We start from the raw sequence: 16265 nt of genomic DNA on the forward strand, positions 1-16265 counted from the left end.
CGCACGCACGCACGCACGCACGCACGCACGCACGCACGCACGCACGCTCGTACGCACACACGCACGCACGCATACACGAAGCAAGCACGCATTCTCGTTTCATTACCTTCTTGATTATTAAACAACGATTATTTTATGCACCAATCTAAAGTGTGTATTATATGTATAAATGTGTGTATAAAGCTTCCTTTTGTACATTGAACAAGTAAATATCTTTATTTTTAACATGTCAATACAAAGTAAGAAGGTTATTACCTACCTTCGGACGATGCGTTGTATATTTAGAAGGTATGTCGTGTAGCTACATAATTAGAACTTGCTTTTTCAAAACAAGTAGTAGCATAAATTGATGCCTAATAAGAGGAAGAAGCTAACTTGACTACATTTTTTCAAAAAACTTAGCGCGGCATTTTACCAAGAGATAAAACCTCCACAGTTCAATATACCAACTAACTCTAGCTAATGTACCAATAAAGTGTTCTGTACTTATTTAATAAATATCTCCAACGGGATGTCTTCCTGTCGTTATACATCAATTGAAATACATTAGGACGATTTTGACACTTCTTCGTGAATTGGTGGAAATAATTGCATCATTTGTAATTTAGAAAGTACTTGTATTTATAAATTATGATTATCAAGTGACAGGACGAATAAGTCGTGAGTTGGTAAGCATTAGGATAGAAAATTAAAGGATGCAAAAGGTTACAATATTAAGAAGTTAAGGTTCAGTAGGACAGTATCAGGTGGTATATATTGCACATCGGGAAAACTCGGAATCCACGAATATGTCTGAACGCTGTTGTCGTTTACATTACTACGTAGTAATAATAAAATATCAGTAAATATTATGCATTTATGACAACGAAAAATAAGAAACTATATTAAAGTTGTCAATGACTTTTACTTTGGATATTGAATAATAAAATTTCATATTAAATTGTCATAAATATGTAAGTTACTAATGCAATACGTTATAGAATAAATTATTAGTAGCAGTACTGCCACCTTACCTATTTCTGTTGAAAAGCAGTAGTGTCAGCATTACTGTGTTTCGGTTTTGAAGAGTAAGGGTGCTGTTGAAAATACAAGCACGTGGGACTTGCTAACACATGTCTCAGGGTAACGGGCGCAGTGGCAGTGCTCCTCAGATCTTTGCTATTTAAAACTTTGAATGCCACTGCAACTGTTATGGACAGGCGTGTAGCTAATGTAGCTTATCATCAAGCGCACAATTTGGTCGTTACTTGACATTAATAAAAAAAAGATACGGCAACAGCTTTCGAGAATTTTGGTGGCTTCCGGATTTTCCCGATGTGCAATATTTACAGCTTGATGTACTAGTCCAAAATGGATTTAAAAACGATCCACCTGGTCCTATTACTTACCTACGCTTTTGTGAATAAAGATAACCTTATTTTTATAATGTATGATTTTTGAACAAGGCCTGTCTGTTTTTTATAACCATTCGATATTTGTGGTCAGGTGACCTCATCTTACGTAGGTACTTGTTCCTGTATACGATGTTAAGAATGAAAGAGCAAAGTAAAACTTGTTTTCGGAACCGATTGATTAATTGCTGTCGCATCGTTGTTTATAGGTTGGTTAATGATTGCTTCTATCGTAAAGAAAAAACATTGGGCGTGGAATGATACAAGACAAGATAAAACAGTCTTGCGATTGGATATTTTTAGTAGCAGTAGAGCTCCTTGTGAAAGAGTTCGTCCAGGGAAGTACTGCCACTTTACCTATTTCTGCCGCCAAGCAGTACGAGGGCTCACATTACTGCTTGGCGGCGGTTAAAGTGTAAATACAGGCACATGGGACATGGGACTAAAGTTAGTGGCACTGCAACTGCTATGGACAGGTGTGTCGCTTACCGCCAGGTACACGACTTGCACGTCCCGTCATTTGGTATCATAAAAAAAAATCTATACATCACATACAAGGAAAATAATAAAGGAGTAAATAATTTATTACACGAACCTTACACTGTCCTGCTAAATGTATGAAGTAGAATTAAACTTCAAACAATGCCTTGATTTCAACACGCTGAACAAACTTAAGTCATATGCGTGGTTGTAGTAAATCTTACGCTAGATTGTTTTGTTCTTTATCTTTTATCTTGGTGCTTTTGACGCGTTTGTGAACATTTGCTTTGCAAACAGACGCTGTTCGTTCGAATCCAGTCGGAGGTATTTTACTTTGTGTTTGTTCGATATTTGTATCAATAATAAAAAGAGGAGGACGTTCGCAATTCGACTTTATGTTTTTTTGTATGTATGTTTCGCGATAACTTTCTGAACCGATTTTGATAATTCTCTTTTGTAGGAAAGACGGTACCACATTAGTAGTTCTATTTAAATTTCTAGAAAATATTCCAACTACTACAACGACTAGGGGATGAAGCCGGTTTAACGCACTTTCCGGTAACCGATATCAATAAAACTTGGCAAATAGATGTACTTTCACGAACTTTTGAGGTCGGTTCTTTTAGTACTCTGTACTGATTTATGAAATGAATGAATGAATGAATGAATGAATGCATGAATGAATGAATGAACGAATGAAATATTCTTTATTGCACATTAAAAATTACAATGACAAACAGAACAGTAATGTCAAAGAATCACAAAGTAAGATAATGTACAACAGGTGATTTATGTTATGTAGGCAGCAAACAAGCACACCTACGGCCTGTCTGATGTAAAGCAGTCACCATCGCCTATGAACACCTGCAACACCAGGGGGTTTGGTGTGCATTGCCAACCCTTTAAGACCTTTTTCAGACCTCTTTTGAAGGACACCATGCTGTATTTCTGCGGAAAAACCCCTATAAGGAGTTCATTCCACAACCTAATTGCACGTGGGAGGAAGCTCCTTTGAAACCGTACAGTACGAGATTGTACGAGCGGTGCGATGGTAAAATGTTGCTGTTGACATCATGTCAAACAATTCTTCAGAACATTGGTCATTGCACAGGCGATAGAACAGGCATAGGGAGGCAAAGTCTATTCTCGTAGACAGTGGTTCAATATCATCTGTAAGCTTGCTTGTCTAGTCTTAGTCTAGACTGTTTTGTTACTAACAAAATAATTGCATTATAAATGTAAAACCTACAGCTTAAAGGAAAACTTGATATTTAAGCATTTTTATACTTAGGTTTATTGGCTGTTTTTTTTATTTGATTTTTTTATGGTACCAAGCGATGGGATGAACAAGTCGTGCGCCTGGTGGTAGGCGACACGCCTGTCCATAGCAGTTGCAGTGCCACTCAGAGCTTTAAATCGCAAAGATCTGAGGGGCACTGCCATTGCGCCCGTCACACTGACACAACAAGTCCCACGTGCCTGTAAATTCACCAGCACCCTTATCCTTCAAAACCGGAACACAGTGATGTTCACATTACTGCTTGGCGGCAGAAATAGGTAAGGTGGCAGTACTTCCCTGGACGAACTCCTTCACAAGGAGTACATAAAGAACTCTCTATGTCCACTTATCTATGCGCCTTATCCAGCGCCCGTCACCCTGCAATATATGGTAACAAGTCCCATTAAATTGTAACGAATTCAGTATTTTCCATTTTTATATTTTTATTCTAATTTTTACCGCATTAACATGCTCTTGTATAATTATCAACTTATGACGATCCTTGATGGAGAATGATATTTGATATGTAATTTAATGACAACAATATTATATAATGAATTGTTAATTTTCTAATTATTGTGTGCTTTTCTTATAATTTTCCTTTTTGTCTGACGATCTCAATATAATTTCTTATACTTTGACATGTAGTGCAATTTATACTGCAATGTCATATTTGAGAAATAAATGAATCTGAATCTGAATCTGAATCATGTGCCTGTAATTTCACCACCACATTTGTTCTTCAAAAACTGAAACGCAGTAATACTCTCGTTACTGCTTAAATGCTAAAAGCTGGCAGAAATAGGTAAGTTTACTTAAAAAGTACTAAACAGTAGTGCTTTGGACAAACTCTCTCACTAGAAGCTCTACCGCTGCTATAATAAAGCAACATATAGTCATACGTCAAAAGATCATTTATCTATAAGTTATAACTACATGGAAGAAATTATGTATACGTGACGTATTATATGTAACTCTCCTATTTAAGAGTCGAATCTACCTCAGCTCGAATTCAATTTTTTTCCGTACTAATACGGTTCATTTTGCTTGGGTCAAGCAGCAGGGACAATTTATTTATTTATTTATTTATTAAACTTTATTGACCACAATACAAAGGGTACAAAAGGCTTTATTTCAGAATCAATTTTTTTACAAACAAAATTACAGCCATTTGGAAAATGTATATCGTATAGAATACGTGTTCTATTTAATTCAGTTGATATTTAAAAAATTATTGGTGTATGTAAAGTAAAATTTCCAAAGTGATTTATTTAACACTTTCACTGTTATGCGGCATCAATCAAAGTCATTTGAGGTTGTTTAGACTCTTAAGTATAAAAAGTCGACAAATTTCATTCGTAGAATCTTTTTACCCGTCTAGTGAAAAGTTAACATTTCGCAGATGTGATCTTATTATACCGTGCGATTTTTTTAAATTGTATAAACACAAACATTACATTCAGTTTTTCAATATTTACCTAAAACGTATTTAACAAATGTTTTTTTATTTCATTTTTAACAGATTTTTTACTACCTCTAATGTTTTTTAAGTGTGACGGAAGACACTTAAACAATATTGGAATTAAATAGTCCTTAGTTCTTTCAATATATACGTTATTTGTTTTAAAAGTTTCATAGCTAGCCATCATTGCTTGTCTTGTTCGATATTTATAATTTTTTGATACTTTATACTCATGACTTAAATATTCTTATAATATTTGAGAAAGCAAACATTTTTTTTTCAACAGGAATTATCTTACATATTTTAAATAACATGTCATAATTTTGCGTTCCTTTACACTCTCTACGCACCTTCTTATCAGCTAACAGCTTTAAGAACCGTATTTGGAGCACCATACGTTTCCACACAGTAATTTATTACAGATTCAACAAGAGCATGATAGAGGGCATATTGGATCGCACGAGGAGTACAGTAAGCAAGCATGATGAATCTGTCTAATATCTGTAGCAATCTAGTACAAAGAACATCTATATGTATCGGCCAACTAAAACGATCATCTACCACAACCCCTATTTTATTAAAATTGTTTATGCTTTGCCTAAAATCAATCCATAAAAGTATTAGAAAGTAAACAAATTAGACCTATTTCTCAAAGATGGCGCTACAACAAAAATGTCGTTAATTACCAGAAACAAATATCTGCAAGAAGCACACACAAAAATTCGTAAAGTCTGCTGGATCGTCTCTTGGCTTAATTGGTAGAGCATCTGACTCGGATTGCCTGAGAGTGCCGGTTCGAATCCAAGCCGGATCGAATGAATTTTTCGAAGTGTTGGATCTTTGTTATTAATAACGTAAACATAACAAACTAATGGAGTACTTTTGAAAAAAAAAAAATTGTATGTCGTGGTAGTAATTTTGGTAGTAAAATATCGTGACATTCACTAAACTTAAAAAATTTGATCTAGCTAACAGGAATTTGGCGCCAATATGCTATAATATGAACATATTACAGCATATGGGCCTATGGAATATGTTTACAATCTACGTGACATTATTATCACTAGTGACACCAGTGAAGTATTCAAGACGTGTGGTGAACGAGGTCGATCGCCGGCTTTCCCCCTCGTGGTAGAATTACCACTGGTGTTAGGTTACCGTCTGTACTACCATGTTGAACTTTGTACACAGGCAATGTGAAGTGTGTTAATGTAGGCCCTTTTATAGGTTATGAATTTCTGGATAATAAGGTAGGTATAGTCAATCATACCCGAAAAGAAGTGCCACTTAAGTTTGAAAATTCTAGAAACTACAAAAATGGACTGATTACTAAGATATGTTAATAATTATTATTTAAGTTTACGTTAAACTCATAGTAAGTAATATAAATACATAACAAAGAAGCATTAGAGTAGAGATATATGTTATTAGTATTTGTCGTCTTTGAAGATGAGTCAAATGACAATTCATTGTGCAAAAGTTTTGCCCGCATGCAAGCACCTAGTACTTGTAGTCGATAAAAATCTATCGACTGAATGTTGGTGACGCTTATACAATAAATAGCCGAACTTGGTTCATTTGTATCATCATCAGCCTATTGTTCGTCCAACTGTTGGGTTCATTTTAATTGTCAATTTTTGTAAGTTCATACATACACACACTGCATTTAAAAATGTTTGTATTTTTAATTGAAAAATACAAATAAGAGACATATTTTAAACTTTTCATTTTAAAGCAACATAGATAATCAAATCCGCCTGTTCTTGTTAAAATGTATATAAATAGAAAAATATTTCGATACTAGTAGGCCAACTGTCAAAATAAGAAAAAAGGAAGCATTAACGCAATTAGTAAGGAACGTCGTGACATTCACAATTCAGACATTTTTGGCAAAATTTTAAGTTCTTTCACAATTTATCGATAAAACTGTCGACAACAACTACATGACTATTCACAATTTTATGAAAACTGGCAACCCTGCAAGTGTCATTTTACTCCGTCTTCAAAAAAAGACAGACTATAGTACTCCTATATAGTACTCCTATATATTACTATATATTGTGGGAGACTGTAGCCCAAACTAAGCAGAGTTTGTGATGTGGGTCTCCAGGCACCCAACCCAGTAAGTGGTACTGACCGTGAAAGTGTTGAGAAAATATATAGATAATATTATAAAAAAAAATATATTGATACTGGCATTTACAAATTAGACCGATATGGTACGTCACGACTATGACAACACGGAAATCAACCAAAATGTTCTAGTAGTTCATCGAAAATAATACAAAAGCTAATATTTTTTTAAATTAGGTACTTCATATGAAATCTGCTACTTACGTATTTATTACGAACATATAAGAATAATACTTCCTTTTATTACCATCTGATAGGAATGTCGGCTTTATCAATGAAAAATTCCGGTTTGGATACTTTTGATCCAAGATCCAGAATATTTAACTCACTTAGCAAATTACATAAAATTACACATGTCGCTTTTCTATTAAGCAAATAAGTAAATTATTAGCAAATTATAAACAGCACAACTTTCTTGTTACTTTACAATGATGCGTCAACATAATTAGAATTACAATTTGGTACTTACTGACCTTTGTAATATTATATTTCGATGGCAGTAATGAGTAACCGGTTATCTGCAAAAACACGATTTTACGGTAGAGCATTATGAAAGCAAAAACTTCAGAGAATAATATATATTATGTATTCTAAATATCTGTATCCGTAAAAATATTTATTTTTAAAATGTTCTACTATATAATCGTGATTTTGCTGGTAGCTGGTTATTTTTTGCTACCGTTGATTTATCTTATCAATGTCATTTTATTATTGTTATATATATTTGTTGTCCATATAAAAAAATAAATAGGTAAATATTATTTACATTACTTGATATGTCTTATTTAATCCGTAATACCAAAGCCATTTAAGTTTTCTTACTATCGCCATTTTGCCGTACCCTGCCTAGTAAGAAATTGCACAATATTATAAGTGTGGCCAATTTTGTAACTCATATTTAGAAGACTTTATCTTAATAATAAACAACATCTCGTCAGCTCCACGAAACGGTTATATCAAACGCATAACTAAGCAGTCTTTAGTGGTAACATTAATGGGATAGTTAATTAAATGCCATCATTATGGAATTTTTTACGAAACCACATTAAAAACATTGACAATATGGTTATATAGATACTATAACGCAATATTGCATAATAAATAAAACAAGCAAGTCTTGTCTTTAAAAACTCTGAATTTAATTTTTCGTATTCAAAGTTCATGCGGGGTAGATACCGCAGAATTACTTTTTCCATAAAGAACTCTAACCCTATCAAATCACAAAAACACTGTAACACCAAAAATAGCATTTAGAGAAAAAAGTTGCAAAAAGGATTATATTTTTATTTTCCAATACTCAATCGTTTATTACATACCATAATGTGTATATACAAGGTGGTAGGTAACAAAAATTAAGTTCATTATAGCCCCTGTACAGGCACAGTAAATGACAAAAATCTGAATAAATTAAACTAATTCTAACCCTATTCTATTTACTGAAGCCTTAAGATTATTACAGGTATATATTGCCCGTTGTGTATTTGTTGAGAAAAAATTTAAATAACATAATATTAATTTATATTAATTTTCTTTTACAATAATATAATTTGTGTGTGCGTTATTATATTATTATTATACATATTATCTGTATTATGTGGTAAATATTATTATGTATATTATTAATTGGACATATTCCAATCATCTTATTCAAGTAGTGTAGAATAATTTGGAGCCACTAAATATGTTTCCAACGGTTCTATAAATCTTGTTTCCGTTTTTATTATTTTTTGTAATTTGTTACAAATTTTAAATTGACATAACAAACGGGCTAGCTAGACGAATGCAATGTTAAACGCGAGCTTGGTGTATTTGTGTAGGAAGGAATATTTAGTCGGAATGTCTTCGCGATTTGTAATTAAGATAATTTTTAATTTGTTACATTAGATATTAAAGAATTCTATCCAGCCATTACAATTTTGCTTTGCACAATACGCTATACCTGTTGAACAACTAATAAATTTGTATTACCTTGGTAACAGGCGAAAGATTCTATATGATACTAAGTGACGGGACGAACAAGTCGCGCTCCGGTTGAAAAGCGATACGCCTGTCCACAACAGTTGCAGTGCCACTTAAGAGTTTTAAATCGCAAAGATCTGAGGGGCACTCCCACTGCGTCTGGCACCCTGAGACATAAGTTGACAAGTCCCATGTGCCTGTAATTTCACACTTCAAAACCGGAACACAGTAATTAATAAAAGAAAGCTCACACACTTTTCAGCAGAAATAGGTAAAGAGCCAGTACTTCCCTGGACGAACATTTTCACACGGAGCTCTACTGTTACTAAATTCGATGTAATGAACTTACAGTGTTTTGGTTGGACACAATAGAACTGCTCCACATTTACTTCTCAATCTTCTACATTATATAAGATATTTTACATAATTACCACGTTTCTTAGTAATTCTCTTCGACATTCATGAGACGAAATTCAGCCTCATAATTATTTAATAAATTACAAGACGCTGTAAAAGAACTAAAGTATTTGAAACTAAATTGAATAATTTGTTACCTAAAGTTATTACAATATTGACGAATTTTTATTTGTCGGTCTTCCATGTTTTTTCCATAACGAATTTGATATATTTTTTTAAATGTTGTATGAAAACATAACTGTACAGTAGCTGTGGCTCTAGAACGCTCTACAATACCAAAATTGTTAAGGACACTGTATGTCTCAAACGTTGAGATACGATGGGTTAAAAAATTGATATAACCTAGTTTAGTTTATAATTATAATTACTATTTAGTACATGTTAGTAAAAAGACAATGCCTTCAATAGGTTTGAAGTGGAACTATACTTATTTTATAGTGGATATAGTGAAACTATACTTCTATACATTTTTTTTTGTTTTTACAAGCTGTGTTCAATAGTAATTAATTATGTTATAGGTAAGATGAAGAAAGAAAGAAAGAAAGGAAGATTTTGTACGTCCTATTGTAATAAATGTTGGTGAACCAAAAATACATAAATTAATAAAAAACAGAATCTCTGTTACCAAACGTCTATGCCAACACAGAACAGTAATATAAATATCACAGAGTAAGCTTATGTACATTAGGCGGCCTTAATGCTAAGTAGCAATTTCTTCCAAGCAACCCTAGGATAGAAATTTAAGAGCCGGAAAGGGGTATGCAACAAAAAATATCTTATAATGGAAGTGTTTTCAATATTTACGGAAATGAATTATGACAAGTTGTGGCCTTTTTCGTTACGTGGTACCAAGCAAATTCGTCGCTTAGCAAACAATGCCCTTTAATTAAAAAATAAAACGTGAATATCAGTTTAAAAGAATGTAACCAAACCAGATACTATTATTTGTTATCTATAAATTCAGCACCTATTACGAACTGTAAGTCTAAAAATTCTAGTGTACAAATATGCAGTTTTTTCATTATTCTTTAAAATTACTCGAAATCACTTGAATGGTTTTGTTTTTTAAGTGACGAATTTTAAATACAAGACTCGAAACTTGATTAATGACATAAAACTATCTAATACCGTACATTAATACATTAATAACGTACACCTCGATTTATTTCTGTTATATTTGACCTTTTTTAATTTTAAAAAGGCCAGATCTGTTATTAATTTATAATAATTGAAACTTTACACACTCACCTTTAAAAAACTCGCTGAAAACGCAACGTCAAATCTTCGAAAAAAACTTGGTTTTCTGTAGTATTAAAATTCACAAATCACCACTCTCTCTTACACTAAATATATCTTTTTTTTTACATCGGGTCTCTGTTTTTATTTTTTCTTTTTCCGCTCGTAAAGCGTGTCGTAGTACGTGTGCTTACGTTCAACGTCTACAGCCAACTATCCGGTGATATTAAGTGCCTACATGTGGAGATGGGACAAGAAAAGTTCATGAATTAACTACTGGATTTATTACATGGCATTTATAAAAAGAAAATCATGTACTAAACATGCTTTATATATGAAAGAAATAGTAATTTAAAGACTTAAAGTGAAAGGTACGAAATTTCACCTGACACGTCCTGGGGTATCCTGTATAATCTGTAATGGAGTAACTGCTCCGTTAATGGTAAATACAGCACTTGCAAAATAGCCGTTCGCAGATAAACATGAAAAACATATTTTTAGATATCTAATTGCTTAGATATCTAAAAAATATGTTTCTTGGTTATTCTCCGAACCGCTATTTTGCAGGTACTGCATTTACAATTAGCAGGGCAGTAATTATTACACAATCTTTCAAGGATTGGAGAAAAAAAAGTCAATGGAAGACTGATAATGGATATTAACTTTTTAAACTTTCGCATTTATTATAGGTATTTAGTAACAGTCCAGCTCCTTGTGAAAGTTCGTCCAGGGAAGTACTTAGGTACTTATTTCTGCCGCCAAGCACTAATGCGAGCATTACTACGTTTCGGTTTTCAAGGGTAAGGGTGCTAGTGAAATTACAGGCACATGTGTTATGTCTCAGTGTGACGGGCGCAGTGGCAGTGACCCTCAGATCTTTACGATTTAACACTCTGAGTGGCACTGCAACTGTTATGGATAGATGTGTCGCTTACTACCAGACACACGACTTGTTCGTCTCTTCACTTGTCATTATAAAAAAAACAATTCAAAACAATTAAATGGCATTTTCACACCTACGTATCATCCCGAAGTTTTAGTGTTAGGTACCTATTATTTTTTGGCATTTATTCACGTCCTGAAATGTTATTTCAATAATTAATGTTAGAAGTTAAATCGTTATTCGAGATTAAAAAAACTAAAAATCTGCCCAAGTTTAAGAAATTTAAATATATTAATTATATTTCATAGGTGTTTCGTAATGTTTATTTTCCGTTCGAATGCGACTAGGTATACACCTACCGCAAGTGATTGATTAATGTTGTAGGCCGGCAACAGCTTTTGCTTCACGCAGCCTTACAGGTCTGTTCAAAACACAACCATAAAGCGAAGACGTCATACATTAGCAATTCGTTTATATTCGGCCAAGTAAATAACGAAATTTCTGATAATTAACCGTTCTAAAATAGTTCTACGTGTTTCTAGCTGATGTTTCTGGAAATCAATACCGTAGAGTTGGTTGAACTGCGGAATTTTTTCGGAACCAGTTTCGGAGAAAAATAAATTCATCTATTTATAAACGAAATTGTATCTTCCCATTGGCTACTGACCTGTTTGCATAATTTAACGCATATCTTCTTATAATTTGACTTGAAAACATCTCTAATAATTTTCGTTTTAGACAAAAACTTTACTATTCAATAAACATACTAATTTAATTGCATTCTAATCAACACTTTCCTAAAAATTTTTACTATTTGTTTACATAGATTGTTATAATTTAAACTTCAAAATGACTAATCGTTTATATCAAACAAAATTAATTAAAATAAAATTAACAAAACAACCAAGGAGATGTCATATCATTAAAATGAAAACTCACAAGAGTTTGACTAAAACATTTAACTTTTGAGCTCCGTCACAACTTGCCAGTAAATTAGAGCAAATTTTCATGATAAATAAATAAAGTCGGCTGTAAATCATTGCCTCATGGAAATTGTTTAATTTCATTTATTTCGCACTAGTTCAATCATCGAACAAATTTTAAAAAGAACCTCATTCCAGAATAGATTTTTAAACAGTGCGCTTCATTCGAAGTTAGCGCTGTCAAAAGTATTCAATCGTTTTCGTCATTCAATTGTTTTTTAAATGTGGAAGCCGATAATTTTGGACGTCGAGTGCATCGTTTGCAACAAATCGTTGCAAAAGATAAACCACGACCCGAGAGAAGTGACGCGAAAAATGGGGAAGATAGCTAACCGTCGTTCCAGAACGCCGAACTGGTCAGTTGATGAGAAGCAGTTCCTTCTAGAGTTAATTAAGGAGCGCAAGGAAGTTGTGGTTAATAAAACTAACAACGGTCCTAATCATTCGGAAGAGAAAGACGTAGCGTGGAATGAAATTTTGCGTGAGTTAGCGACTAGATTCGGCAATAAATTTAATGGGAGCTCTATCAAGAAAGTGAAGACTCAATGGCAGAATATGAAACGTATAGCGCGTGAAGAGATTTCGCTGAACGGGCCCGATGTTCACAAGTACACGCGTCAATCTTTGGAAGTGTGTAACATTTTGGATTTAGTGAAGGATGGCATTTTAAAGCACGAAGGAGAGAGTTTGGGCCTTAACGAAACAATAACAACGAATGTGGAAATCAAGGCTGAACGCATCGACGAGTAAGTTTTTATAGTGTTTAATGGTCTAAATAGTAATAGCAATCGTATTTACGTAATCATTTTATAAATTAGATGATTAAGTTATATACAACGGGGTAATTTTTTGCTTTACTGCTTTAAACTGTTTATAGTTCGTAATATGACATTCTTTTTTTAATTACTAAAATCGTCTTCTACAGTATAAATTAAACAAATATGCAGACATCGGCAAGTGCCGTTGTTAATTCTGTTGGTTGCTAACCTATGGCATGACCACGTAGATTAAATATTATAGATTGGTTTAAGATATGGTTAAGAAATGTACTTTAGCTATATTAACACAAAGCCTGTGTCCGTTTACAACTATTGGTTGGTCATAGGAATATTGATACTAATTTCGTATTGAAATAACGTGAAGTCTTAAAGTCAACAGTAAACGGGCGTGTATAAAAGCGGTACGTCCGGTACGTTTTTTTTCGCCTGGTGGTAAGCGACAAGCCTGTCCATAACAGTCGCAGTGCCACTCAGGGCTTTAAATCGCAAAGATCTGAGGGGCACTGCCGCTGCACCCGTCACCTTGAGACATAAGTTGACAAATCCCATATGTTCAAACTCAAAACGCAGTAAAGCTCGCATTAATGCTTGGCGGCAGAAATTGGTAAGGTGGCAGTGCTACTAAACGTAGCGATTGAAGATTAGTTCCACCCTACTCTTTCCTCGTCTAAAGCAATCGTGCTGACCTCCGCAGAAACCGCCGTACAACTTGCCGTATTCTATCGCGTCCCTACTAAAAAGTTTGGTGGCCTCCATTACAGAGCATGTATTTATTCCCTCTCTCTGGTGATGTGAGTCCAAGCGTGTCCTTCAGAGGCGTGAAGAGGCATCTTGTAGGCAACCAGAGAGGAGGTGGTTGGGCCGGTGATTGTATCAACACAGGTTCCTTCGGGCGTGGATTCCACTTCAGTTGAACCTGTTTATTACGTAAAAACAAAAAGTCCGTACGCGCGTGACAGTATCTGTGTATGTAAAATAACGCATTGCTTCTTCCAGAGAGCAGCATCAAGCAAGTTGCAGCAGTAGCAGCTATATGGAGGTAGAGCCAAGCCAAAATATAGCTCAAAATGATTTAGCACAAGATTCAGTACAACTCAGTCACGAATCAGCGCAACTGACTCATGAACCGTCGCAACTCAGTCAAAGTCAGTTCGAATCCTCAATATCGTCAGATCATTCTGAGCATGAGCAACCAACTGAATATGAACTCCAAGATGACGTAAGAAATGCTACTAAGAATGTCTCTGCTAACACTGAGCCATCTTACTTTGAAGATTTGAACAATATAAATCCTTTTCATAGAGACTTTCAACAGTTTTTCAGGTGAGTGCATACATTTTTCTGTTTTAATCTTTGAAGTTTGTGCCCAAAAATCATTGTATAAAACAACATTGATTGTCGGCTATTTATAAACAGATATCGTTTGTTGGTTTCTACATTTCAAACCTAGTAGTTTTAAGTACTTTCATTCAGTGGCTTTTCGTTATTAATGCTTTGTTGTAGATATACAGCAGCAGAACAGCAATTAAAAATGGATTCGTTAAAAGAAGAGCGCCAAGTATTCAGAGCCATGAGAGAAACTGCCGAACTTAACAAAATAATAGCCGAACAACGCCTCAAACACGTTCTTTGGATCAAGAAACAAGAAATGTCGTAAGTTCTGGTTGTTGTTTATATTTTAGCGGGCATTTTTTACTCTTACACCACCAGATCTCTCAACACATTTTTTTTCTCAACTTCAAGTAGAGGTGTCGGTCTAAGTAGTAACTTGATTGATATGTTATGACGCACTGAACTTTCTCTTGTCTATGATATTCTTAATTTGGATACACGCAACATAGTAACTATTTTAATAAAATGTATGTGAGCTGGAGTTCGGTAAATCACATTTTTAGAAGCCCACGATATCTACGTGTTAATTATCAATATAACAATAGTTCTTACAATAATATTATAACACTAAAATAATAAAATAAATCTGCTATGTACATGACATTTTTTTTAATACGAACAATTTTTTTGATATTATATTAAATTATTGTACCAATACTAATACTATTAATATTATTATTCATATTTATTTCATACTTTGGCCTCTCCCATCGCCTAAAAGATAAACATTTAAATATGGTTGAGGCATGTGCCGCCTCCTATCTGTATGTATACAATATACATTAAAGGCCAACAACTGACAGTACAGTGTTTATTACTATTGTTAGCGAATGGTGTTATTAAGCTATTTTATTTTGTTATAAAACTTTGCTTCATTAAGAATAAGTTTTATCAAAATAAGGAATAAATCGATATGATCGTCATCGAATGATCGATCGGAACGCTAACGGGCGGCCGCCATTACAAAAAACATCTGTGACGAGAGAAGAGAGAAGAAACGTTTTGTTTCGTTTGCATTTATAGTGAAAGATTGAATATAAATTTAAAAAAGTCACTAGTCTCATTTCTATGTCTACTATGAAAACCTCACAGTTCAGAAGTGGAAAAAGTGACCTCGTGGTATAAATTGAGGATTTGGAAAGCAGTGTTACTATAGCATGGATAAACTATTGAATACTTAAATATGAAGTGAGAGTGTGAGAGCAGATCGGTGCCGAGCGGTGCAGCCATCAGATGCTAAAAGAATTGGTACCTATGTTTCTATGGGCAGGCCGTGGCTATATGACTTGAGAGGGTTTCTATGGACAGGTCGTGTTCCGCGAGTGGCAAACGGTAGCCGTTATATGACTGCGAGGAGGAAACCGTGTCCGCGAGTAACAAACGGTAGCTACGAACCGTTTCCCTGGGGTTGCAAACAGAGACTAGAATTGGTGTGCTTATGTGGGCAGATCCGTGTTCTGCGGGTGAGTTAATATTGTATCAAACTCAAACTCAAACTCAAAATAATCTTTATTTCATAGGTAAGCATTATTACACTTGAAATCGTCACAATGGTTAAACTCTACCGCTCATTCGTAAGGCAGATTCCCCTGAGAAGAATGAGCAAGAAACTCAGAAAGAAGGGGTTGCTCTTTGTAAATAGCATTTACAATATTTTTTTTTTTATTTGAAACATCAGAGATCGAGACTACCTCCATGAGCTAAACGGGTTACTACCACGGATTTTTGTCATCCAAGTACGCAGAAGTTGTATAATAACCTTTAGTATAAAGTTTTTGTTTCACTATAGTTTTAAACCTCGAGAAAGGCAAATTTTGTATATCAACCGGAATCTTGTTATAGAAGCTTATACATTGCCCCTTAAATGATTT

General features: G+C 34.1%; 2 protein-coding genes across 4 annotated transcripts in view; one reads left to right on the forward strand and one right to left on the reverse strand.

The window, feature by feature from the left end:
* LOC113230271 (protein scarlet-like) overlaps window positions 1-10439 on the reverse strand; it is a 22897-nt gene extending 12458 nt beyond the window's left edge. For all 3 annotated transcript variants that reach the window (XM_026464124.1, XM_026464125.1, XM_026464123.1), the window contains exon 1: window positions 10370-10439. The gene's annotated coding sequence lies outside the window, so the exon portion shown is untranslated. The remainder of the gene's footprint in view (window positions 1-10369) is intronic.
* Window positions 10440-12523: 2084 nt separating this feature from the next.
* LOC113230030 overlaps window positions 12524-16265 on the forward strand; it is a 9758-nt gene continuing 6016 nt past the window's right edge. Inside the window, exons 1-4 of the mRNA XM_026463759.1 lie at window positions 12524-12969; window positions 13999-14325; window positions 14506-14655; window positions 15752-15857. Of these exons, the coding sequence (XP_026319544.1) occupies window positions 12539-12969; window positions 13999-14325; window positions 14506-14655; window positions 15752-15857 (1014 nt within the window). The 5' untranslated portion in view covers window positions 12524-12538. The remainder of the gene's footprint in view (window positions 12970-13998; window positions 14326-14505; window positions 14656-15751; window positions 15858-16265) is intronic.

This window comes from Hyposmocoma kahamanoa, unplaced genomic scaffold (assembly GCF_003589595.1).
Source record: "Hyposmocoma kahamanoa isolate Upper Pololo Valley unplaced genomic scaffold, ASM358959v1 63, whole genome shotgun sequence".
Lineage (NCBI taxonomy): Eukaryota > Metazoa > Arthropoda > Insecta > Lepidoptera > Cosmopterigidae > Hyposmocoma > Hyposmocoma kahamanoa.